The 24,650-nt window shown below is 39.8% G+C and overlaps 4 protein-coding genes across 7 annotated transcripts in view; 2 read left to right on the top strand and 2 right to left on the bottom strand.

The window, feature by feature from the left end:
- The window catches only part of UMAD1 (UBAP1-MVB12-associated (UMA) domain containing 1), a 77,374-nt gene extending 73,996 nt beyond the window's left edge, over positions 1-3,378 (bottom strand). Inside the window, exons 1-3 of one of the 4 annotated variants that reach the window (XM_027910946.1) lie at positions 3,329-3,378; positions 3,041-3,130; positions 1,508-1,610 (exon numbers count right to left, since the gene is read on the bottom strand). The gene's annotated coding sequence lies outside the window, so the exon portion shown is untranslated. Of the gene's footprint in view, positions 1-1,507; positions 1,611-3,040; positions 3,288-3,328 lie in introns of those variants that run through there. The other 3 variants (XM_027910954.1, XM_027910938.1, XM_027910961.1) reach the window with 3 other exon arrangements.
- A 30-nt stretch (positions 3,379-3,408) lies between these two features.
- RPA3 (replication protein A3) lies at positions 3,409-6,484 on the top strand. Its single transcript, XM_027910971.1, has 4 exons — positions 3,409-3,527; positions 3,777-3,851; positions 5,357-5,465; positions 5,961-6,484. The coding sequence occupies exons 1-4, from the start codon at positions 3,429-3,431 to the stop codon at positions 6,041-6,043; spliced, it is 366 nt and encodes a 121-aa protein (XP_027766772.1). The 5' UTR covers positions 3,409-3,428; the 3' UTR covers positions 6,044-6,484.
- A 2,431-nt stretch (positions 6,485-8,915) lies between these two features.
- On the bottom strand, positions 8,916-22,246 carry MIOS (meiosis regulator for oocyte development). The gene is made up of 11 exons (XM_027910930.1): positions 22,128-22,246; positions 19,900-21,266; positions 19,597-19,695; positions 18,410-18,667; positions 17,047-17,216; positions 15,139-15,204; positions 14,372-14,530; positions 13,509-13,661; positions 12,166-12,370; positions 10,946-11,075; positions 8,916-10,728 (listed from the first exon to the last, which is right to left on the bottom strand). The coding sequence occupies exons 2-11, from the start codon at positions 21,194-21,196 to the stop codon at positions 10,632-10,634; spliced, it is 2,634 nt and encodes an 877-aa protein (XP_027766731.1). The 5' UTR covers positions 21,197-21,266; positions 22,128-22,246; the 3' UTR covers positions 8,916-10,631.
- The window catches only part of COL28A1 (collagen type XXVIII alpha 1 chain), a 46,098-nt gene continuing 42,642 nt past the window's right edge, over positions 21,195-24,650 (top strand). The window contains 2 exon segments of the mRNA XM_027911096.1: positions 21,195-21,203; positions 21,864-22,472. Of these exon segments, the coding sequence (XP_027766897.1) occupies positions 21,195-21,203; positions 21,864-22,472 (618 nt within the window).

The raw sequence follows: 24,650 nt of genomic DNA, 5'->3' as shown, positions 1-24,650 counted from the left end.
ACAAAGGGGTTAATTTATTCCTCCTGCATTTTGTCAGTCTCCTTTGACAAGAACTATGGGTGACCTTTGAGCCAAACCAATACATTAAATCCAATAAAATTTTTCAATGCAATGAAGATCCTAGTATATTTAACATTACTTTTCAGCCTTTCCTGAATTTTCACAATACTAGAGGAGAATCGTAATTTAATATTAAAAACACCAAAGATGCAGACTAAGATAAAGAGAGGATGCCCAGGACTACAGCAAAGCAGAACTGCACTGGCACTGTCACTAATTACATAAATGATGAAATGAGGACAGAACAAGATACAAAACTGACCTTAAAGAAAGAACCAGAATAATTTCACATCTAGCGGCTTAAGCTATATAATCTATAGAAGAAGAAAACAGAACATCAGAGCAATTCTCACTTCCATATTACCATCTGCTGTGATTCACCAATAAAGCAGCAATCAGAAAAAGAGCAAGATGTTTACAGCCCTGCACAGTCCTGCTTATCATGAAAACAACAAATTTAAGAGTCAAGAACATGCATGTTGAAAAGATTTCTCTCTTTTTGACACCAAAAGAACAGTTTAAAAGCTTTTGGTCTAATATAAATTACTATGTGAAGAATAAAAAAAAACCCCACATATAATTTCTTTTCTCTGGTATTAACATTAGTCATAATCCTTTAATTCGTATTTCTTGAAAACAGAAGAATGGAAACACAAATACCAAAAAAAATGGATTTACATGTAACAAAACATTAACAATTTTTTTGTACTACATAAAATGTTAATATTTATTTTTAAAGTTTTTTAACATATAAGGAAAGCAGAAATGCTAAGAACTATGCAATCCAAATTACCATAGTATAAAACACTTGAAGAGGTTGAATCATAAAAAATCAGCCACAATCAAGTCAGACAATAAAAGCATAGGTGACAAAGGCAAAGCCAGGACTATTAGGTATTAAGTAAATCACTATTAAGACTGATGGAAACATTCAAACCCCTCACAGAAAATGCTAAAAGAGAAAGCTAGGCTGAAACCTACTTCTTTCCCTACAAACAGTTCTCTTTTGACTGCAAACCTTCAACAACTGCTAAATATGATACAAATTAGTAAGATCTTGTACAGCATTTTTCTAGCAGCTGACCCCTCAAATCCTTCAGCCCTAGAAGAGCCACTGCGCAGCAGTCTGCTGCATCTTGCTCCAACAGCTACATTTATAAGATCTCTCCTCTCAAGTCTCTGAAGATATGCTAAGGAGTTGAGGATATTCTCTTGCAAGGATGAAACACTGAAAAGGTGAATGGCATAGTGACACTGAGGAGATAACAACCAGCTAAATTTCATCAAAGATATAACTCTGAGCACTCCCCAGTCACATGCTGGTTCTGCACAGCTTCTGGCAGTAACTTGTTTCCCTGGCAAGCTGACCCAAGCTACTGCCATATAACAACACTAACCCAGCCAAATAACAAAACCCATTTTGCACTGGTTAGCAATATGAACTGACCTGTGGCTGGTTAGAAGAGACAGTCGGCACATGAGTGGTGCTGTGACTGCCCTTTGAAGCCAGAGCAGAGTTATTTTCCCAAGTATTTCCTGAAACACCAGTCCTGGAAATGGAAAGAAAATCACAGAACCATAGAATGGCTGGAGTTGGGAGGGACCTCCAGAAGCCACCTTGTCCAACCCTCTGCTAAAGTAGAGCCCTCTTAGGGCTGATTGCTCAGGATCATGTCCAGATGGCTTTTGACTATCTCCAAGGATGGAAAGCCCACAACCTCTCTGGGCAACCTGTACCAGTGCTTAGTCACTCTGACAGTGACAAAAGTGTTCCCTGATGTTCAGGTGGAACCTCCTGTGTTTCACTTTGTGCCCATTGCCTCTGGTCCTGTCACTGGGCATGACTGAAGAGAGCTTGGCTCCATCCTCTTTGCACCCTCCTTTCAGGTATTTATATTCATTAATAAGAGCCCCCTGAGCCTTCTCTTCTCTAAGCTAAACAGTCCCGGCTCTCTCAGTCTTTCCTCATATGTAAGGTGCTCCAGTCCCTTAACCACCGCTGTGACCCTTCTTTGGCCTCACTCCAGTATGTCCACATGCCCTCTTGTACCCAGCACTCCAGGCATGGCCCCACCAGTGCTGAGTAGAGGGAAAGTAGCAGCTCCCCCTACCTGCTGGCAACACTACATCAAATGCAGACCAGGATATCATAGTCACCTTTGCCCCAAGACCAATTGGAAGGAACCTCTCCAGACAAGGGACAGACAGGGAAAACATATGTAAAAAGGCAAGATGTGTGGCAAGTGCCACATCCAGATGCCAGCTCTGTCTTACATCAATTGCTCTAACCCTGGGGATTGAGCATAAGCTCTTTAATGGTGAAACAAAATGAAATTAACAGAATAGCTCAGTTGGAAGGGACCTACAACGATCATCTGGTCCAATTGCCTGACCAGATCAGGGAGGATCAAAAGCTAATGCATGTTATTAAGGGAATTGTCCAAATGCCTCTTAAGCACTGATAGGCTCAGGGCATTGACCACCTCTCCAGGAAGCCTGTTCCAGTCTTGGACCACCTTCTTGGTAAAGAAATGCTTCCTAACGTCCCGTCTAAACCTCTCCTGGTGCAGCTTTGAATCATTCCCACATATCCATAGCTCTGAGCAGCCTGGTCTAGTGGAAGGTGTCCCTGCCCACAGCAAGGCGATTGGAACTAGATGATCTTTAAAGTCCCTTCCAATCCAAACCATTCTGCGATCCTGAGACAGCTACTGAGACAGCTACTGGACATCAGGGAGATGAGATGAGATGAGATGAGCATCCCTCTCTCGACATCCCCTCCGGAGGAAGCTGTAGACAGCAACGAGAGCAATGAGCCTTCTTTTCTCCGAACTACAGAAACCCAAACTCTTTAGCTGTTCCTCACAGGACATTCCTTTCCCCAGCTTTGACTCCCTCCTCTGATTGCAGCTGCAGTGCCCGTAACTACACAACACTCCAACTGAGGCCACCCCAACGCTGTATACAGCGGGACAGTCACATGTATTTGTGCCTGATGTAGCCGAGGATGCCTTTCGCCCTCTTGGCTACGAGTCCACGGTGCTGACTTACCCCAGAGGGGTGCCAGCATCTAAAGGGAGAGGGAAAACGGCGGGGAGGGGCAATATGGGCTGATTTACAAGGATTAAATGCCAGGACAGGGGTAGAAGCGGACGGCCGGGTTCTCTGGCTCCCCGGGGCTCGGCCCCTGCCGCCCTCCCTGTCGCGGCAGCACCGACACCACCGATACCCGCCCGGCCACCCCCGCCCGCCGCCGCCGCTCACCGACCTCCGCCTCCGCTTCCGGGTCGCCTCGGGCAAGGGAAGTCCCTCCCCGTTCCCGGTGTCCCGGTCCCTCCCTCCGCGGAAGGCGGGAAGCGGCGCCGGCGATGGGCGATATCCACGAGGTGCCGCGGCCGCGCATCGCCACCGGGCAGCTGGCGCAGCACATCGGGAAGCCCGTCTGCTTCGTGGGCCGCGTCGAGAAGGTCCGCGGCGCGGCCGGCGGGGTGTCGGGGCGGGGATGTGGCTGCCCTGCCGCCCTTGGCAGGGCTGGGGCTCTGCGCCGAGGGTCCGGCGTCTGGCCCGGAGTAGGGCGGGGGGCGGGTGGATCCGCGGGGGAAGGTCCCGCTGCCCTGTGGCTTCCAGCTGCCTTGAGAGCGCACAGGCCTAATGTCTTCTATAGGTTTTAATGTTCTTCTGTAGATTCATCCTCCTGGGATGTCTTTCTTTTGTAGATTCATCCTACTGGAAAGCTTTTCGTGCTTTCGGATGGAGTAGGGAAACATACGACCGTGGAGCTGAGCGAACCTGTAAGTTAAGGAATGCTTTCGAAGTACTTCATGTGGACAACGGAGGTTTTGTCTTTTCTGAAACCTGTGCATGCCTTCCATGTGTTGAGTTTTTAGTCAGGAAAAAAATATCTCTGATTCCATTTCCACCTGTGTTTCATTGCCTCTGCTCTTGTATCTTTCAGCTAGCTTGCAGTCTTACCCATGAACTGCCTTGGTCTTCATTAATTTTCAACTGGTGTTAAGAGACAGAACTCATTCCTTGTCAGACACATCCCTGTCTGGCTATTTTATCTTAGTCTATTAGTTGTTTACAGTATAATGTGTATTCCACTACATGTATTAGCTTTATTGTAGTTTCACTTTTTCCTCCCATTTTCATATTGTTTTTATAATTAAAAAGACCCAAGAATGTGATATTGTCAAGAATATTTTGAGTTGACATTACTGCATCATCTTAAAACAGTTGTCATAGCATTCCAGTAAACTTCAGTTAGCTTGAAGCATTCTTTCTTAGCAAAAAAAACCAACCCAAAACCCACCAAAAAACCAAACCACCAAGCAATTAATGCAATGGGTATAGGATATAATGAGAACTACTGAACAAAAATACTGTTCCTTTGTTTTCACATACTACTGAAGGAATAACATCCTGACACTCTCTTCTCTCTCGAAGTACATTTTTTTTCTCTAGCAAATGTTGTAATTAAAGGATTATTTTTGTTGTGATGGCAAATGGTCTAGCTTGTCTGAGAGCATGTGTATATTTACATCTTCTTCTCTGAATGAGTTGTTAAATGTTGAGAAATCTTGCCATTTTCATGTGAAGTAATTGCATATGGTCCTCTTAGACTTTCAAGATAGGATTCTCTCTTTGCTGATGAAAAACGCATTTTGATCTGACACATTTTTGTCTTATAAATGTGAAGCTAGCTGACTTTAACTTCCAACTGCAAGTAAATAGCCTTTTATTCCCATGTTCAACCAAAGGCTCGCTAGGGTCTTTTGTGTTCTGAACACTTACTGATAGATTACTTAAGAAATAATTTCCAGATATATCTCCTGAATCTGGAACACTAGAACTGCTCTCTGGCATGTGTGATACTCCTTAGCTCTTACAGAGTTCTATAATTGACTCAGGTTTTAATGCAGTGCATTCAAATCTGGATTCTTCTGCTCTCTGTGTCCTAGATTACTCTCTGTTCAGTGTTTAAATGATACAGTTTCATATACTTATAAACTAGTATCTTCCTTCTGATGCTTCTTCATGTGTTTGTTTTTTTTTTTTTCTGGTACTGAAGTGGCTATTACAAAACTGGTAAATCTCTAAATGGGTCAAGGCTTTTGTGGGTTTTTTGGGGAAAAGCAACAGGGCCATCCAGCAGTACTGTATTGTTAGGCATCAACCAGAACCTGTCACAAACAAACCATCAGTTGTGGAGACTTCCTAGCTTACATGCTGTGCTCTTAAGTAGAGATAGCAGCTAATTTAGTGTTGCTAAGTTCATCTTTGGTGTGTTTTCTAGCTAGATGAGGAGATCTCGGGAATTATTGAAGTAGTGGGAAGAGTAACAAATCAGGCAACCATCATGTGTGTGTCATACGTCCAGTTCAGAGAAGATAAAAGTCCATTTGGTAAGTAAGAATATACATTATAATATTCATTTTGAGTTCTGAACTCTTCTTCAGTAAATAAGAAGGCAAAGCCTGATTACCTTTTCTTACAGACAAGGTCTTTCTTCAGGCTGCCAGATATGGAGCAAGCTGTAGAAAAGGAGTGTCACAAGAAAAGTTCTGTACCAAATGTAGAGGTTTATTGTCACAATGTAGGGAGTTGCTCAAAGCCGAAGCCAGTCTTGATCACTGCCATGCTCTGATTGTTCCCCCGCTCCTGACAGTGCAGTTCTCACTTTGGCCTGAACTTAGTGTGATTATTGTGCAGCCACTGGGCCTAAAAATAACCCTCCAGAAAACAAGCAATAAGTGTTGCTGCCTTGGGGAAAATGGGAAGTTGAGGGAGACTGAGATCACTCAGCTATGCTGCTTTAAAATAAGCAATCCTTTATGATGTCATTGACTTCCGGGGAATTTAGCTTATGCATCATAACTGTTTTCTTTGCCCTCTTTCAGATCTGGAACTCTACAATGAAGCACTAAAAATTATTCATGAATTCCCTGACTACTTCCCATTTGGTACTGGGAGGAACACTTGATTTTTCGTAGCATATATTTATTGCTTCAGGGGGGACAACGGTACCTGACAGCATGGTAACAGTTGCATTTATTTTCCACAAATATATCAAAAAGATGCTGTTACATGTGCTAAGTATTGCCAGTGAAGAGTATTTTCTTTGCAAATGTATTTATTGAGCAAGGAGAATACTTCTGTGGATGTCTTGCTCACTGTATATATCTAACCCTTTTGTATCCATGAGGAGTATTCTCTTGGAGGATTAGATACGTCAGAAACAGAAGTTTTGTAAGAATCCTTTTGTTATTAGAAGAGGTTATAGGATACTTTACTGAAGTAATTTGGTGGGGTTTTACTATAAAGATTTTTAATTACAGTTGCTTTGATACAAATTTATTGAACAGAAGGTGGTATTTTGGATCTTGAAAATGGCCTCAACCAATAAAAAAGATCTTACACTTAACTATTCGTGTCAGTATTGCTTGTTAGCATGCTGTTTTCAGTGATATATGGTGACTCCTGTTCTACTTTACCTGAAACTGTTATGTATAACAAAGTGGAATACAAGGTACTTGTCTTTTGCACTGATGTTAAACACTTGGAATATGTCTAGTTAGTCTTGGGGATTTTGAGCACAGTTGACTGCCTATCACAACCTCAGTTCTTGGTGGGAATCCAAGCAGCAGTACCAGGATTCAGCCAGTGTGTCATGGTGGCTTTAACAGTAGGAACTTCCACACAGTTCTCAACTTTGTTACTATCCAGGCTACTTACACAACTCATAGCAGAATTTTTAAGGTCTCTTAAGGTGGCACAATCAAAGTAAAATCAAACTTTGGATATACTCTCTGTGAATTACTAAAATATTTCAAAGTATTTTAAATTAACCTTAGCCATGTTCATTAAACTTTCATACAAACAAGTTTCAGGTTTAGTAGCTAGATTTAGTGCTTTAATAAGATTGCTAGCTTTGTGCTTATTTATAGATGTCTTTTTTTCAGTCAAGAAATTTGTTTCAAAGACCTATTAATCAAAATTACTGCAAATTTGGGAGATGATCAGTTTAACAGCGGATCTATTTTTTATCCTTTCTACCTAGAAGACAGACAGTGACACAGTCACTGTCACTGAGAGGGAGGAGGCTTTCTGATGTAGGAGTCAATCTCAAATAGCAAACAGGAACCCAAGGTCCCTAAGGCACTGTAGCACGCTCTGTCCTGTAGTGCTATCACCACCACTATTTTAGTGCTCAGTAGAATGCAATGTCATTCTTAATTACTGTGTGCATGTTTTCCTAGCATTTAGAACTATTTTGTTCTATTCTGCTTTAGAAAATTGCTATTTTGTGCATGCACACAGTCTGTAAATAAAGCAGCCTACCACTAGATGGCTTTAGTATTTTAAAGGGACCGTCCTTGGGTACAAGGTCTTGTGAGTAAATGTTTGAACGTGGCTACATTGGGTGTGAAATGAGTTTCCCTTTGTCAATCAAGACTCTTCCTGTCATGCAGTCCCACAGCAGTGAAAGGTGGCTGGGCAAGCAGTACACAACTAAAAATTTCCCCTACTTTTCATTGATCTGCTACGCTACAGACTATCAGGCTGTGGGAATAAATGGCCTACCCTTGCGCTGTGGCTGTACTAATGAGACAGCAGTGCAAGGAACTGTAAAATATTCTTACTATTAGAGTAATGGTTAGGTCATATATGCATTTACCAGCATAATTTCCCACATTACTATGTGGGAAACTGCCAGCCATTCCAAATACCAAGGGAAAGGCATAACCATGGGGCCTGCTACCTGTCAGCTAGGACTGATGGTTAGCAGGGCCCCAGGCATCACACACATGATGAAGGTGTTTGGTAAGTAAGAATATACATTATAGCAAATTCATTTGGAGTTCTGAACTCTTCTTCCAGTTAATAAATTAACACCAGAGAGAGATGTCACCAAAGGCAGGGCCAGCAGCAGGACTAGTAATGGAAGGTGTGAATAGCTTCTTTGGGAGGACATGAGGCTGGTAAAAGGCAGGAATATGGGAGAGGAGAAAGGGGTATGAAGTGAACTATGTAATCAGAGCTGACTTTGAGGTCATGTCATGTGGGACAGGACTGTTCCCACCACATTCCTGAGTGACTTCTGAGATCTGGCACCTTTTTTCAGGGCTCTTGGCTGACCCTGCTCACCTGCTCTGCTGTCCCTCCTCGGGACACATGCCCAACTCGTGTGGTGCTCATGTGTAAGCAGCCTGTGCATATGATGATAAAGTGCTTTTACTGAATCAAGGGAGGCCAGGCTGGAGCATCTAAGGAAATGGAAACAACGAAATGTAATCGCGGCATGAACCATAGGGACAAAACATGTTAGCATGCAAGGACACCTTCAGCAGATGCCAGGGAACAGTAAGTGTAAAACTGCAGCTAATAAAATGAGTGTAGCTACAGTTTTTGTTAGAAGACAACAAATCCCCCCCAAAAGCACAGCTTTATTAATTTAAAAGCAAAACAAGGAAAAAAAATCTGGTAATTAAAAAACATATAGCTCTTGATTTGTAAATTTTGCAAATAGCGTAATTACTGGCCTAAAGGCTTGATTACTATTTAACAGCCAAAACTGACAGCAGTGCTGTGCCAGAATATGCAACTTTTATAATCCAAAACATTTCAAAGACATGATGAGTATCAAAGTAAGCATGTAATTTAATATAATGCAATGACAGAATATGACACAAACAAGTATAGTCGAGTTGAAGATGTTATAGATGAATTTTCTTTCCGTAAGAAAGTGAGACATTGTGTGGTGCTACATGCATTCAACTGGAATGGAAATTACCAGGAAAATGTACTAACTATTACTGCAGGAGAATAAAAACACACATGACACTTCAAAATCCTCATTTCCATAAAACAAAAGCTTTATTGCCTGTATTTATATAAATAGGGTATCATACAGTAAGCCCCAGTTTACATTTATAAATGGAGAACATTTTGAAGAGCTCTTCAACAGCAAAATGAAGTGTGCAAAAATACTGGAAAAAGAAATAAATATTCTAACAAGAAAAAAAATGGAACTGCTCTCCCATGCCTAAAAGTATCAAGTACCTCTTAGATTTTTAACTTAAAAAAGATTGTTGTCAATTAGGCAAGAATTTTAGATCAGAAAAAACGCAGATTTATTACAACATTAATGCTAAATCAGAAAATATAGCACTAAGTCCTGAATGTAATCTTGTACATCCACAAAAAACACTTCCACATTCTATATTCTTAAAATGACATTAGAGCATGTAGAACTAGTGGTATATTACAATATATTCTTTCAAAACACCAATTTTCACAGTCCTGGCAATACAGTACCAGTTTATTGCTAGCATTCCATTTAGTACTTTATAGCACACAAGTGTTAAGTAACTCATATACTATAAATAAATACACACCAAGTAAACTGATGTTATTATCACATACCTTAAAACAGGTTTTGTTTTTTGTCCCTAATTTGTGTGTTTTGTTGCCTACAAAATCAAGGACAACAATACCAATTAGCTCCTAGCACAATATTAGCAAAATATCATTGATGTTCTCTCAAGTTAATAAATAATCTTAACTCCAGCTGGTTACTCATCTAGAACTAGTCTGATCAATGACTTAAAATTGTGCAGCCTTTTGGGAGCAGACTAGTGTCTGATAGTGACAAGAAGCAGGATTTATACAGGTTGATTCCACACTTCCCAGTATATTTCAGAAGTACAGGGAAATCCTGATTATCTCAGTCTTTAAATATTTTTGTAGTCAAAACTCAGCATGTAGTTTAAAACCAATATTTACAAGTCTCCAGTCCTTGCGATTTCAGGTCTTCACAGTACTAAATTAATCAATCAACTAAAAACCTCCTATAGTTTATCTGCACTCTGCACTGAAACAGACACATGACTTCTCATTCAGGGAACTCCTCTCTAGGATACAGACTTTGCTAGGAGAGCAAACCCCCAAATTCTTTAGCTTTATAATTCACATCAGCTAGATATGTAGGCAAATTAAATAAGAGCTTGAATGCAAAGACATTGCTTTACTATGAACAAAACTTGGGAAAGAGATGGATTTTTCTTTAAAATAAAAACCTTTAGAATACAGTTAACAGTGGCACTTTGAGTGAACTTACAAGGAAACCATCATTTGCATACGAGAAAGTGTGATCAAACAATGAACAGAGGAATGCACGGCATCACTTGCCATCTTCTGAAGGACACTTTTCAACTGTTTATTTTGAAGGTCCACTTTCACAGCATATAAACACAGCTTTGGGGCCGATCAGCATTATCCTGAAAACTTTACTGAAAAAGGTTTTCAGATTTCAGTAAATCCAAAGAGTCCACAAATCCAGGAGTGCTTTTCTTCCAGTCCTCTGAATAAGGACCACACACTACTGAGGCTCACTTCAGGAATACTTGTTTCTACCAAGCACACTCATACACACATCATTTCACTAATTTGACAGCATTTTATTTTTTTTTTTTTCCACAGACGGTAAGTCACAAAATTACCTTTGTCTAAAATATATGCTTGGACTATGATGGACATCCATTAGAGAGCCACATCTTTTCAAACAATATTTATGCCTGGACAGTCTCTGCTGGAATGAGATTCCCTGTTGTGTCCAGCTGCATACACTTACAAGAGCAGGCAGAAACCGGGCATTCAGTATGGTCCCTAAGTAGCAATAGCAGAAAAAAAGAAAAAAACAGGTAAAATAATTTTGCAATCTACACATTAAACTATGTGCAGGGGTGTAGTATCTGAGAAAAACTCAGCATCAGAGTTCAGTTTTATTATTTAAACATTTTAATGACAGATACAGTGAAAGAGGCATGTCGTACTCAGTGCAGCACACACATGTGAAATAACAAAGATTTTAACATCAGCTTACCTGAACCAGCTCAGCATATGCCCAGCATGTCCACCATGCCTACAGTTGTGACACCAAGTAAACCAGTTGCTGAACTGGGCTAACTTCTTGTCTTTGCTAAGATCCACTTTTTCATCTGACTTGGATCCTCCTGTACAGAGACAAACCCAGCCCCCCCAAATACAGCTGTAAATCATTACACTTCATTTATATTTCAGTCCCAGCAACACTATTAAAATAAATCTGAAATTAGGAACATTATGTGAAGAAGCAGCCTGATTTTAAAAGGGAAGTCAGTAAAATTAGTAAGAACTGGTAGAATGCCAAAACAAGAATTACATTACTGAGCTGTTGTTTTACATCGTATGGACATGCTAAACTTGCCTATTAAGCAAATATTACAGACAAAATATCTTTCAGTGGTGATTTATGTTTCAGTGGTTGATTTATGTTCCAGTGAATTATGGCTCTGTTCTGTTGCACATGAAATGTTCTGTTTTAGAAAAAAAAAATCAACAAAATCTAAGTTAGGAATTGGAAAAAGTACAATATAGAAGTCCTAACACAGATCAGTGAAAGAATGAGAAGAGATATAAACAGTTAACAATTGCACAGCTGCTTGTGGCTCTCTAATAAGACTGACTTAAGAATATGGACAAAACCAGTTTTATTTAGATCCTACATAATGCTGAGCCCAAGACATTTAGAACCAAAAAATTCTAGTTATAATATCTTTTAGCTGTGACAGTATGACCTATACTTTCATACTTGGTGAAAGCAAGAACACATCAAATTTATTCTCTCTTCCTCTTGCAGATAAAAATTAATTAATTTACCTTCTAGAATTTATGTAGCATCACTACAATTCTTCTCAAGAAAACACATTCTCCATTTCTTTCGGTTGTAAAGCTCACAGTACTGACCTCCACAATGCTTGAATCTTTGCATCAGTCCAACTATGGAATTTCACTGACAATCTCATTGGGAAAACTGTCAGAACCAAGTAACTGTGCATATTGTCTGACCCCAAAGAACTGAAACAAAGGTTTCATCACAAAATCAGATGGGATATAAACCAATTCTTAATTATGGTCTTTCTCCCTTCAAAATGATGACTGTGATTACTTACAGTATGAGCACAAAGAAAGAAAAAGGTGCAACAGAAGATCTTCCAACAGAAACTGCTAATTAGGCCTCTAACTGCTACTGCAGCTGAGTAACTAAAACCCACTGTATCGTACCTGGACAGCTGGAAACTGGTGTTCCCATATTTATCAAGCAAAGTGCACAGCGAGGAAGGGGCTTACGGCAACCAGGACAGCTTGTAACTTTTGACTTCGTTGGAGAACCACTGACTCCATATTGGCTAAAACCTCGCCCCTGATGAGGAATAGCTGAACAGCTGTAAGAGATTGATTTTCCACAGAAATTGCAACTCACAAACACCTAAAGAGAACAAAGGCCCATTAATTTTTTTGTTCGGTTCCATTTTTGCTACACCTATAAGTGAATCCATCCAAATTAGTAAGCGTTTATTTACCAGATATTCTAGAGAGTGCCCTGGAAAGCCAAGGCTACTTGTGAAGGAGTTCTTAACATCTGGGCTTATAGATGTGGCACACAGCTCTGAAGAGTATGCCTTAACTTTAGGTACTTCTCAAGCACATAAAAACATGCACAACTGCTAAAACTCTGAAAGGTATTATTTAAGATATGAAAAGCTACATGTGCAGTAATGGAAGAAATTAAGTTTACTTACTACAAAATCAAGTCTGATCTCTCCCTCTTTATAGTAGGGTGACTCACTCTAGAGTCCCCAACTTAAGGATTATCCTAATATTATTTAGCTGCACCCCTCATGCCACAAGTTGTGGCTACTTGTGGGCTACTTGTGTTAACCACATAAGGAAGAAACAGTAAACTCAACTCCCTTCCACTTGGAGCAGCACAGATGCAGCTCTCCCTAAACAGCTGTGATGGATACATGAATACAAAACCAGCATTCCTCAGAAACCCTCAGGCCCTAGAGCTTGTAATGAACATACCTAGAAGACATGAGAGACTGAAAGGTGCTGCGAGTAAAACCATTTTCGCTAAAAATGCCACCAGATATTAAGATAGCATTTAGGCAGGGCGTTAGTTTTTGGGTCAGCTTATGTTCAGAACTGATAATGAAAGTTGCTGCTCTTCACTTTCAGTTCCAGGTTCAAGGGCTTCAAAATAGCTTTGAGGTTTGTTTCAATTAAACCTGAGCAATTTGAGATAGTTCCCTGGTTTCAGCATCATTTTCACTGATACTGAATTCAGCTGGATGATACATCTCTGATTTTCATTTTCAGCATGTGAGGAAAAAAACCTAGGAGTTTCCAGTTTCCCCAGAAAAATGGTGTTGGTAAGTCATAGGTTCTGAAAGACCTCTTACTTGAAGGAAAAAGTGACAGGTCCTTTTTTTAGGGCAGCCTAAACTTCTTTTGCACACAAACTGTCCTGAAAGCCAAGGTGCAGCCAGCACCTTTTTTTCACGGAAGTACCATGGCATGTTTCTTTCTGGACTGGTCGTACTTCATACAAGAATTTCATTTACCTGGGCTAAAGGCTTTGAACTGGGATCCAGCTTACTCCTATGGATATCAAATTCTGCACGTTTATGCCAAAATCTCCAAGCATCTAAGAGATTCCTGTAGTTCTCAATCCAGTACTGAACTCTTTCATCCTTAAGTACCTCTGACGGAGAACCCTAAAGCAAGCAGGAAAAAAATGTCAGACACACAATACATATTACTCACTTTTTCAATACGCTTTACAAGATGCACTACAAGATATGTGAAATAATACAGTGTAATTTGGCTTGAAGAAGATGAATTTTCTGTGAGTTTGATAAACATTTTCTTCGGTCTGCCTCTCTGGTTGAAAATACTTGTGCTGCCACATCCTCCTATGAACTCGTGTCTGTGAGATGAAGGATTTGAAAGTTCTGTCATATTATCACAATCCATGTCACTGTTAAGATTACATATGCATTTAAATACTGTGGTGGCAATAGCTGCTACTGTGTAAGGGCCAAGATAAGTCCATCATAAAAAAAAGCAAACCCAATGCTTACAGACAAGAAAACCTCACCTTTGTTCTTCATCAAAATCCTAGAAGAAAAAAAAAGTAACGAACCTGTCAGGAAACACACCAGCAATGAGTGGGGAAATGGGTATTCCCAGTTTAGCTAGTTAAAAGGACAATGATTTTCTTTTGTCTCTTTCCCCGTCTATCTCAACCAGAGGGTATAAAGACACGTTCTTGTCATTGACACTTAGTGTTTCAGACGACTCCACAAAACAGGCATAATATAGATCATCCCAATTTAACACAGAAAATACTTTTTAGTTCACAAGATTCGGTACTACACTGATAAAGAAACTATGTTTTTTTCCTCCTCTCCAGTGAAACACTAACCTGTAGCATGCAATAGCTTGCTGTCTGGACATCTCCAGTTCTGTCAACATAACTTTCCATCAAGTCAACCCCATCTTTTGTCAGCCCTGTTAACAGTATTCCCTCCAAATTCCCAGCCTCCTTCATTTCATTCGTCAGCTTTTCAATAAACCTGTTTAGCTGTAAAAAAATGCATAAATAAATATATAAATATATATAAAAAGAGTGTCTTCTGCTAACAGAATATGCTGCTTGCTGGATGTTACACAGGAAATGTTAAATTATTATATTGTACTACATTGCATGAAATCAAGTATTTATAAACAAACTTTAAACTTCCTGATAGGAAGTGCAAAGAGGGAGGTTATGTAATCTTTAAATACTTTGGTGAATTTAAAATAAAATATTCCTGCTGTAAAACCAAACCTTAACTTGAGACAACATAAGCATCTGGAAATAAATACTGGATAAGTACAAACACTCTCCAGCAAAACAGGTCTACAGGTAATGCAATAGTACTTAAACTACCATGTAATGAATACTAATAGGAAAAAAACCCAAAACAGCAACAACAACAACAACCCCAAACCAACCAAGCAAAAACCCAATCAAAAACCAAGCTGAAGGTAGAAACCAGATTATACCATATCTTGTATACTACTGTGATGACAAAAGCCAAATCACTCATGACTCTACTTCCAGTGTTTGCCCCTCCACCCCAGAGTTTCTTCCACCGCTGAATAAAGCCCAGTTTAAAAGTTTGCTTAAATGCGCAACCACAAACTCACCTGAGCATCATTGAGAAACTTGCAAGCAAATGCCACTCTGTCTCGTACAGCCACATTATTTTCATACTTCAGAGAGAAAAATGGGAACACTAACATCACATGCAAGTTTCCACTTTTTCAACATATTGCAAAAATCAGAACATTTCCACTACTGTGTAACTAACACAATGAAGCTGATTGTGTAGAAAGAAAACAGGGCATCTGAAGAAAGCTAACACTAAGTATCAGCTTAGTAGTTTATACTCAGATAGAGGTATCAGAGGAAGACTGGGGGCTACTGGAACAGTCTATACAAACGGCAGGAAAGCCTGCTACAACACATCCTACATGGTTTATGAAACTTTACAAAAAGAAACTTTGCAAGACATGTAGAGCTGGGCTTAGTGCTTCTAGTACATATAACCAAGAGACTCACCAAGTCACAGGCAAAACAAGCCATTTTCATATTTACGAAATCTCCCTTTAATTCCTCTCTTTCATTTCACCCTACTCCTTTACCCAAAACCCACTGCTGTGTGCTTATACTGTCAGTCAGGGACTAACATACCCATTTGCATGCCAACTGTGTAATTTACTAATAAAACTTTCTGATTGTGAACCCTCTGACTTCTGTTGTTCCTTTCCACCAATGAGCATTTATGAATCTTGGGTGCTTCCTTCCCCTTAAGGGTGAGTAGCCACATTTATCATATTTACAAAATAACTAGCCTAACCACTCAATTCCTTCCTAAGATTGCAAATAAAAGTTAAAGTAAACAAAACACCCCATGCAAACAAAAACTAACTCCAAACACCCAGAACATGAATTTCTCAGAAGTATATTGACACTCGAGGGGCAGCAATATTTACTTTCTGCTTTTTATGCCTTTTACTAGACAAAATAATGGAGAAAAAAAGTACTGGACTAGATTATTCCGGTACTTAGCTATGCCCACACTTTTCCCTCCTGATATCCTCAAAATACAAAATGTGATTGACATTGCCGAAACAAGACGTGCTTGACAAAAATCTCTTTCCTGCAAACTTCAACAGATGTCACTGAAGAAAAAATTAAAATGAAAAAACAAACAAATAACACCTTATGATCAGTGAGTTTCTAATTCATCAGTAAAAAACTACAAAATTACTACCAGAGAACAAGAATACTCTCTTTTGAAGAGAGAAAAAAAAGATTGAGGTTTCTCTCCGGGATTCTAATCTTTATTTTATTACTGTGAAACATCATATTATAGCAGCTTTGTTTTCAACAGCTTTGGGCCAATTACCCTGTTGCACTACAGGAGTCCTACTTTGGGCTAAATAATTCCTACTGATTCAAGTATTTCTGTTGTTCACTAACCAAGAATCAAGTATGTTACTCCTCCAAAGATTCAAAGTATCTCATGATTAAAGATTTAGTTTGCTCTTCACATGGCAACTTTGTATCGATTTCAGAAGAAGTGAATTTACTCCTCTTACTGTTCCTACACAGTGATTTTAACAAGTAAACAATGGAAAATAAAATAAAATTCAATGCAAATTTAGCTTGATGAAAGTTCTGAAAACTCCCCTGCATTTATTCAGCTTTTTTTAATTCCACTATTAATCTCTTCCCTTTTTACCCACTGTTTAAATTATTTTGAAAATGTATTCCTAGTGATTTAATAACTCCAATTTAAAAATAAAATCCTTCTAAAAACTGTGTGAACTATAATGGATATTTTGGCTGTTTATGCATGATTTGTTCACTAACGCAACATTCACTAATATGAGATGTCTGTTTAGAAGAAACAAATGCTATTTGCCAGCATCAGGATAAAAGAATACATTCTAATCTGATTAATTCATGGAGTATATAGCACTTCCTGTACATATTTCTATATGCTCCTACTACATGAAGGAATTTTAACCTAACAGAAATTTACTCACCAAAACACCGTCATATGAACCAGATTCACTTGTCAGGAAAGCAAACATTGCACACAAGTAGGGATTGTTCAACTGCAGTCTCAGAGTACTGCACATTTCTCTCCAAAGTGAGTTCTTCTCATCTGTGTAGCCTGACAGAGCCATTGCTACTACATTAAGGTTCAGATCACCTGATTTATGAAAAGTAATCAGTGAAACAGTTAAGAACTTAAAAAAAAAAAAATCCAGTTAAAACTGTAATTGAAAGCATCCATTTAAAACACAATGTTTTGTCAGGATGCAAGACAAAATGCAGTAGAATTAACACTAGTTAAAATAAATGTGCATACACTGGTATGTATACACTTGTTTCTGCATTAAATGCCTCTGTTCAGGTAAGTTAACATCTCTAAAAGTCACAAGCCCACATGCACAACAGGCTCTTTGTACTTTAAATAACATCACACTGGTTCTGGTATTTTGAAATAGCTATCAAAAAAGATTGTCATTATCATAAGTCATATCCTGAAGAAGTGAAAAACAGGATTGTATATCCAGCCATCACTTAACAGACCTAGCTGAGGGATGACAATGTTATATAGCAGTTTCAAATTAAGAAGTTTCCTAAAAATATGAAACTATTTCATCTAAATATTAATTCTGTCAGAAAGTTCAATTTTATTCTTGAATTGAAGATAGCATGTCTTCACTCTAAATCCCCCCAAGGAAAGTAGAGACAGACACTCATTCCCTCACCAAAAGGGGAAATATTAAAAATAAAGGAATCTTAACAGCTTGTGTTGTCTTACCTACCCACTTTAGTGGCAAGATAGTCTTTTTAATTTAATAGAGAACACAGATGCAAAGCAGAGCTGTAGGAGGAATACTGGCAAGTAAACAGAACAAAACCACTTCCATCTTCTGGCTCCAATGTCTTGACTTTTCCATCATACACTGCAACTCTTAACAAATATTACCCCAAACCAAATGTTTTCTGCAAATCCCAAACATTATGTTTTTATTATTCCACAGCCACCACACTGGCAATACAGTCCAACAGAAGCAGATTTACATATCTAGCCAAGAAGTAAACACATTAAAAAAATCCCACTAGTTCCAAATGTATGTCTCTCTGGGGTTTGTATCAGTAGGAAATTCTGAAACATATGATCTATTTTAATTAGACAGTATGACGTGGTAGTCTGAGGAGTGAAATACCAGGATTGTCAGATTCTCAAGCTCCAATATAACTGCTTCAAGTAACAACTTAATAAGACAACAGGCATCTCTTCCATACTATCTTCCAGACTATCTATGCTGTTAATAGGAAAAAAAATTAATCTGATATAGTGCCAAAATAAAAGACACTAAACACAATACGCACCTTTTCCTGAGGAAGCCCCTTTATTTAGAATTTGTATTGCTCGCCGTATGTCCAAGTTGAAAAGTGCTACAGCAGCAGCTCGTTCCCAGTCTCCTTCCTGTTCCAATGAATTTAGAAAAGGTTCCACATCCAAATCTGTTCCCTTCTTTATCCACCCACAGAGTTGCAAAGCCAAGTATCTCTCCTCACTCAGATATTGAATAATATCTGCCTGTCTATCAGATCCACTCCTGCTGTGCCTGAGGTTCTCTGTTGTTCCTAGAAATGGGAAATAAGTTAAATTATGCTTAAATCACAATTTAAATTGCAATCACAACATGAGGCTTTCATTTCAATCATAACACAGAGTGCAAAACCTGAGTGTTATTTTTTAGTACTTCAAATTAACAGTGCTTACAACTCCACAGGAAGGAGCAGCATACACAAAATTATTTCTATCTGCTGAAAAAAAAAAAAAGGCACCTAAACTTGACACACATTCCCCACTAAGTTTTTTTCCCCTTCTTCTACCTCTTGTTTCAGTTGACAGGGCTTTTCAGTACGTTGAAAATGAAAATACATAATACACAGTCAAGCACCTGCTCTACCAGTTTTCTTCTTAGCCAGCATCAATGTGCTACAAGCTTTCCCACCACTGAAGACTTATTTTTTGCTCCAAGGAGCATACATATTAATAAGTCATATAATGAATAGAGAAGATTCAAATTATAGATTATACTAACAAAAACTTCAGTGAGCATGAGAGGCAGAATGTGATACACCAGGGGCAACTACCAATTCAGAACAGGACAGCTTATCTAAACACAGTTATGCAAACGTACTTAATACGTTAGCAGTAACTACAGTAAAGTCACATTCCTAGAATTACATCCAGATGTGGAGCTTTGAAAAATGAAATAGTCTTGTGGGGAGTAAAAATTCTCAGTGCCACAGTCAAGACTCAAATGCTTGATATAGTTCAAAGATTTACTTCTGAGGATATTATGCTTTTATAATTGCTGAACACTGAAAATTCTGGAAATTACTGTAATTTAAACTGTTAACTTATGTTATTAAAACACAAACAGAAATACTTTGTTTCAATATTTATAAACAGCCTCTTTGAACAATTATTAAAGATAGACCAATAAGTGGGTCATTCTGCAAACATGCTATAACAGAACTTAGCAAAATTACAATATTCTTACCCAAAGATGACTTCACAATTGATTTAATGCCAGCATAAACTAAGGGACCTTTGTTTCCTGTAAGTTTTTGATCCATATCTTCAGTATATTGCTTCATAAGTATTTTCATGTATAGGAAGCTTAATTTTGCCCAAGTGTTTTAAAAACTGTTTTTAAAAATTTAAAGTCACATCCTGTTAATGTGCAAAGCGTTTGCAGCATGCTGCATTATATTTAATTTTTTTAATGCATTTCATATAAGTGGTTTACATACAAAGGTATAGTACTTCTTTAGGACAGAAACTACAGTAAAATAAAGGATATAATGCAGAGTGTACCAAAGCGATTTCAGCTGAGGATCTTCATTTCCAGCTAGGAGGTGATTTCTCCAAACTTGTTCAGTATCAAGACCATACCTTGACAGAGCTCTGAGCCGCATTTTCGTTGCTATGTCTTTTTCCAAGGAACTAGCCTTTCCTTCTTCTGTACATTCATACAAATGTCGTCCACAAGCCCACATTAAGGATGTCACTGGACTCCATGCAAGAGAAATTCTTTCAAAAACTGTGAAGTCAGACATAGTCCTGTTGGGGGTCACTACTACCATTCGATTTTGACTTGTGGGATGCCAGGCAAATGAAGCAATGTAATTTTCACAAGGTTGGACACTTCTTTCAATTATTGTTGGCTCAGTTTCATCTCCAATAGGGGTGGGAGTATGCTGCATGTCATACAGCCTAATGATGTTACTATCCCTTGTCAAAGTAGCTAACAGTCCAGTTCTTGTTGGACACCATGCAACTTTTGTTAAGGGTTTTGGTTGCTCTGTCAAGGTCAAAACAGGCTTTTCAAACTTCCTTAAATCCCATATGGCAACCTGACCTTCATAGAAGGAAGCTACACGATCATGGAAATAAGGATCAACAGTTACTCCCTGGACAGCCTTAGTGTTTACAAATATTTTTTGGCTTGTGTTCCTCAGATCAAAGATAGCCAGATTTCGATGCATTCCAGCTAATAGCAGCTTCTGATCCCGTGGAAGCCAACAGAGAGAGAGACAAGCATCATTCTGTCCTAATTCATACAGTGGCTTTGTTACCACCAGTCCTGATTCCGCATCGCCTGCTGAAAGTCTTACTTTCTCTGTAGCAACTGCAGTCTCTGGGGCATATTTGCTACTGATATCCCAGATCAGCACTGAAAAGTCAGCCCGATGTTTATCTAAGCCAGCAGCCAGCCAATTGCTATCCAGTGGATTCCACGCCAGGGTATTACACTGCCGTGCATGTTTGGGAACAAACTCTTTGCCTATCAAATCTTTAGATTTCGAGTTGTGATCTTGACCAAGGCTGGTAAGTACCACTCGGCCATTGGCCTGTCCAACAGCAAGGAGACATTCGGGATCGTACTTGGGATACCAGGCCACACATTTCATGTAGGGCGTATCTGAGTTTATGGACAGCAGCGTAGCCGTAGTTTCTTCTGACAGCCGCAAGGACCCTGCCTTGAGCTCTGAACTCACAGCAGAGTCGATGTGATAAAGGCTCAGCTCCGAGTCACACACAACAAATCTGTCAACATGGTGCGGGGCCCACAGAATATCAGGTTTGGAGCCACTCATGGTTGGGGTAAGCTCACGCACAACCTAAGCTCTGGTAAGATGATTCAGGTGATATCCATGCATATGAAAACTGTTGAGAAAATAATTTGCAAGAACATTATCAAAACCCAAGTTCTTTTGCAATTTGGGTTCATCACTAAACAAACAAAAATATGAATCACTTTTAAACCAGGGATTTAAGACATAACACATTTCAGGCCCAAACCTTCAACATTCTCCGCATTACATCATTTTCCTCACAGCACACTTTCCTGGCAGGTACCTACTGAGACAGAACCAACACAGCCACCTACAAACTGATGACAACAGGATTTGCTGTGTTTACAAACTCCACACCAGTGTTAAGCAAGAAGACATTAACGAATATGGGATGTGGCACAATCCCTGAGTGGGATGCCGGGAACGAGCCACTCCCTCAAACATCTATTAGAGATTTTCTCTCCCTAATAGAAAGGCATTAGTTGATAAAAATTGGAGTCTGTCTGTTTTGTCTGAAGCCTGCTCCACAGCCTAGAAAGGCTTGCTGTCTTTGAAGATTTCTACAGAAATAAATGTACAGCTACTGACGCCACCTCCTGCCCCAATATAACCTTGTCTTCGTTTGTATCGGGCCCGGAAACATTCAAAAAGGTACATCACTGTTAAACTCCATCCACGCTCTCAGTAGCTTCGTGCCCAGAATCACTCCACATCACATAACAAACAGACCCCACAAACGCCTTTTATAACTGAAGAAAGGGACGTGCTGGATTGGGAAGCATTCAAAGACAGCAGTATTTACTTTCCCCGGGCCTGTGCGTGCCTGCCCGGCTCCTGCGACCTCCGAGAGGTGCAGGGGCGGCTCCAGACTCCCTTCCCGGCAGGAGCCGGGACACCGCCACCCTCCTCTCCCTCCTGCCCACCTTCCCGGACGCGGCAGCTGCTCACCCACCCCGCGGGATCCTCCAGCTCCAGCACCACCTCCGCCGGGAAGGGGCGGGGGAGAAGGCGGCGACCCGGCGGCCGCGCCGCCCGAGTGGGAAGCGCGGGAAGCACGGGCGGGTTTCCGGCGGCGGGGGCGACGCGGAAGGAGCAGCGCGACAATCCCGACGCGCGTGGCGGTGGGAAACGGGAAGGGGAAAGGGAAGCTCCGCCTGGCGCGGGGCGGGGCCGCGTGCGCACTTCCGGCCGCCAGCCGCGCGCTCCCATTGGCCGCGGGAGCCCCGCCCTCCCCGCGCGCCCCAGAGCTCCGGGATGGAGTGGGATGAGGAAACGTGGAGTTTCTGTTCTCGGGCTGGTCCGGAACAGTCTGGAGGCAGTCCTGTGCCGTGTGCTCTAGGATGACCCTGCCTGAGCACGGAGGTTGGACCAGATGACCCCCTGTGGTCCCTTCCAACCTGACCCACCTTGTGATTCTCTGACCTTAAAGACCATCCCGTTCCAGCCCCACCCACCATGGGCAGGCACACCTTCCCTTAGACAAGGCTGCTCAAAGCCACATCCAGTCTGGCCTTGGCCACTTCCAGGGATGTGGCGTTCACAGCTTCTCGGGGCAACCTGTGCCAGTGTCTCACCACCCTCCCAGTGACAAATTTCTTCCTCATATTCAATCCAACCCTACCCTCTCTTTCTGAGGACCTACTCAAGTAGCCAAAGCATAGGGTTTGGGGACTCCATATCATTTCCAGGAAACCTGTTCCAGTATTTGATGAAACTCAGAGTAATAACGTTTTCTTACTTATAAACTACCTGGAAAAAAAAAATATTTCCTTGCTCCTATATTAGTAGAATTTCACAATCTGCTCTTCTACTAGCTGCAGAGATGTGAATTTTAACCTTTTCTCCTTTTGTTTTTAATGCTCTTCAAACTTGTCTGAAATAAAAATTACAAACTGAAGTATTAATTGGACAATTTCAAGTTCTCACTGAATAACTTCCTTCTTCATATAGAAAGAAACTAATATTTGGTCGGGAAATATTTAAATGTCACACTTTTATTTATTTATTAGTTCCTTATTTTAGCTGCTTCTCTTGTTTCTTTCTTTTCTCAGAAAGCATACTCTTTGGCTTCCTCATTAAACAATTTCCTATTTTCTCTTTTGAGTTGCAGTAAATAATTTGTAATGATCTTACCAGTGTTTTTATAGCTTTGCAAAACTTTTTAAAGAAAACGTATGATAAAGCACTGTCCATCCGTCTTTTCAATAATCTCCCTATGTTCAGTGTGATTTAAAAAATGTGGATGGAGTGGCTTTTAATATCATTTGTGTTAATGTCTGTTTTCTGTTTTTTCTTGTCTATAAACATACTGGAGAATTTGTGTTATCCAAAAAACCTACATTTTGTGTGTTAAATTTTCATGGAGTTTATTAATTTAAGCCACAAATGTGGTATAACCATACAACAGCTAGTTGGCTTAGATTTCATTCTGATAGTCCTTCATTTTAAAAGCATTTTCCCTTATAAAACCAGCCTTTTTTCCCCCGTAATAATGACGATCTTTAGGTACTCAACGGTTGTTTTGATAAATAAAAAAGGCCACAGCGTGTAGAAAAAAGTAAGAGTAGTTCAAATAGAGTAGCCTATCGTATATCAAAGGCAAAATTGGCAGCCTGTATTTTCATGCTTATCTCTTTCATTTTTCATCATTCCATTTCCTCTGCAACTGTTGAAGTGGGACATAGTGACGTTTTCACATCTGTTTCAAATAATCACCTGCTGGTTCTTTTTATGACAAAGATGAAATTCAGTTTGTATGTTCCTAACATTTTTCCATGGGAAAGTGTGGGAGTTTAGTTTATGAGTTTAGCTAATATTTGCAGTAATCACTTTATTTGTCTTTGATTTTTAGAGTAAGTTCTTTAGGTACTAGCAAATCAGCAGCTGAAGCATCTGAGATCTCATTTCTTGAGTCCTAATGATGGTCCAAATACACTACTAACATATACACAAACTAGAGAAGGGTTATTTCCTGTGTCTCTGGCACAAGAGAGATTCAGAGAAATTTAGAAATGAAAAATTGTATTTCGAACCAGTAAATGCTGTTACTCCAATGACAAGTACAAAGCAAGTTAATAGAAAGATGAGCTATTTAATTTTTCAGGATGTACAAGATTTTTGGAGCCACAAAATGGCAACACAACAGATGCTGTACTGTCTGCATATGAAAACTTTGGTCATCTTTGCTTTAGGCTGTTAGCGAAGTAAAAAATTTTGCAAAAATTATTCTAAAGTGGAATTGTGGATGGGTTTTTTTTTGGGGGGCGGGGGCGTTATGAATTTGGTTTTCTTTAACGACAACAAGGTGAGCCTGGTCCAGAAGGGAGTTGTGGAATTTCAGGAACTAGACTGCTAGGAAGTAAAGTGAATCTATTTTCAACAATTACGTTTTTAATCTTTGCTCACTTTTCTTACAAATATGAGTGATAATTTACCTCAAAACTAATGCAAAACATTTCTCAGGTCAGTATTACGT

This window comes from Empidonax traillii, unplaced genomic scaffold (genome assembly GCF_003031625.1).
Source record: "Empidonax traillii isolate 1590-97213 ecotype Southwest subspecies unplaced genomic scaffold, ASM303162v1 scaffold30:size3273891, whole genome shotgun sequence".
In the NCBI taxonomy this organism is placed as follows: domain Eukaryota; kingdom Metazoa; phylum Chordata; class Aves; order Passeriformes; family Tyrannidae; genus Empidonax; species Empidonax traillii.
This window is presented reverse-complemented; position numbering and strand designations above follow the sequence as displayed.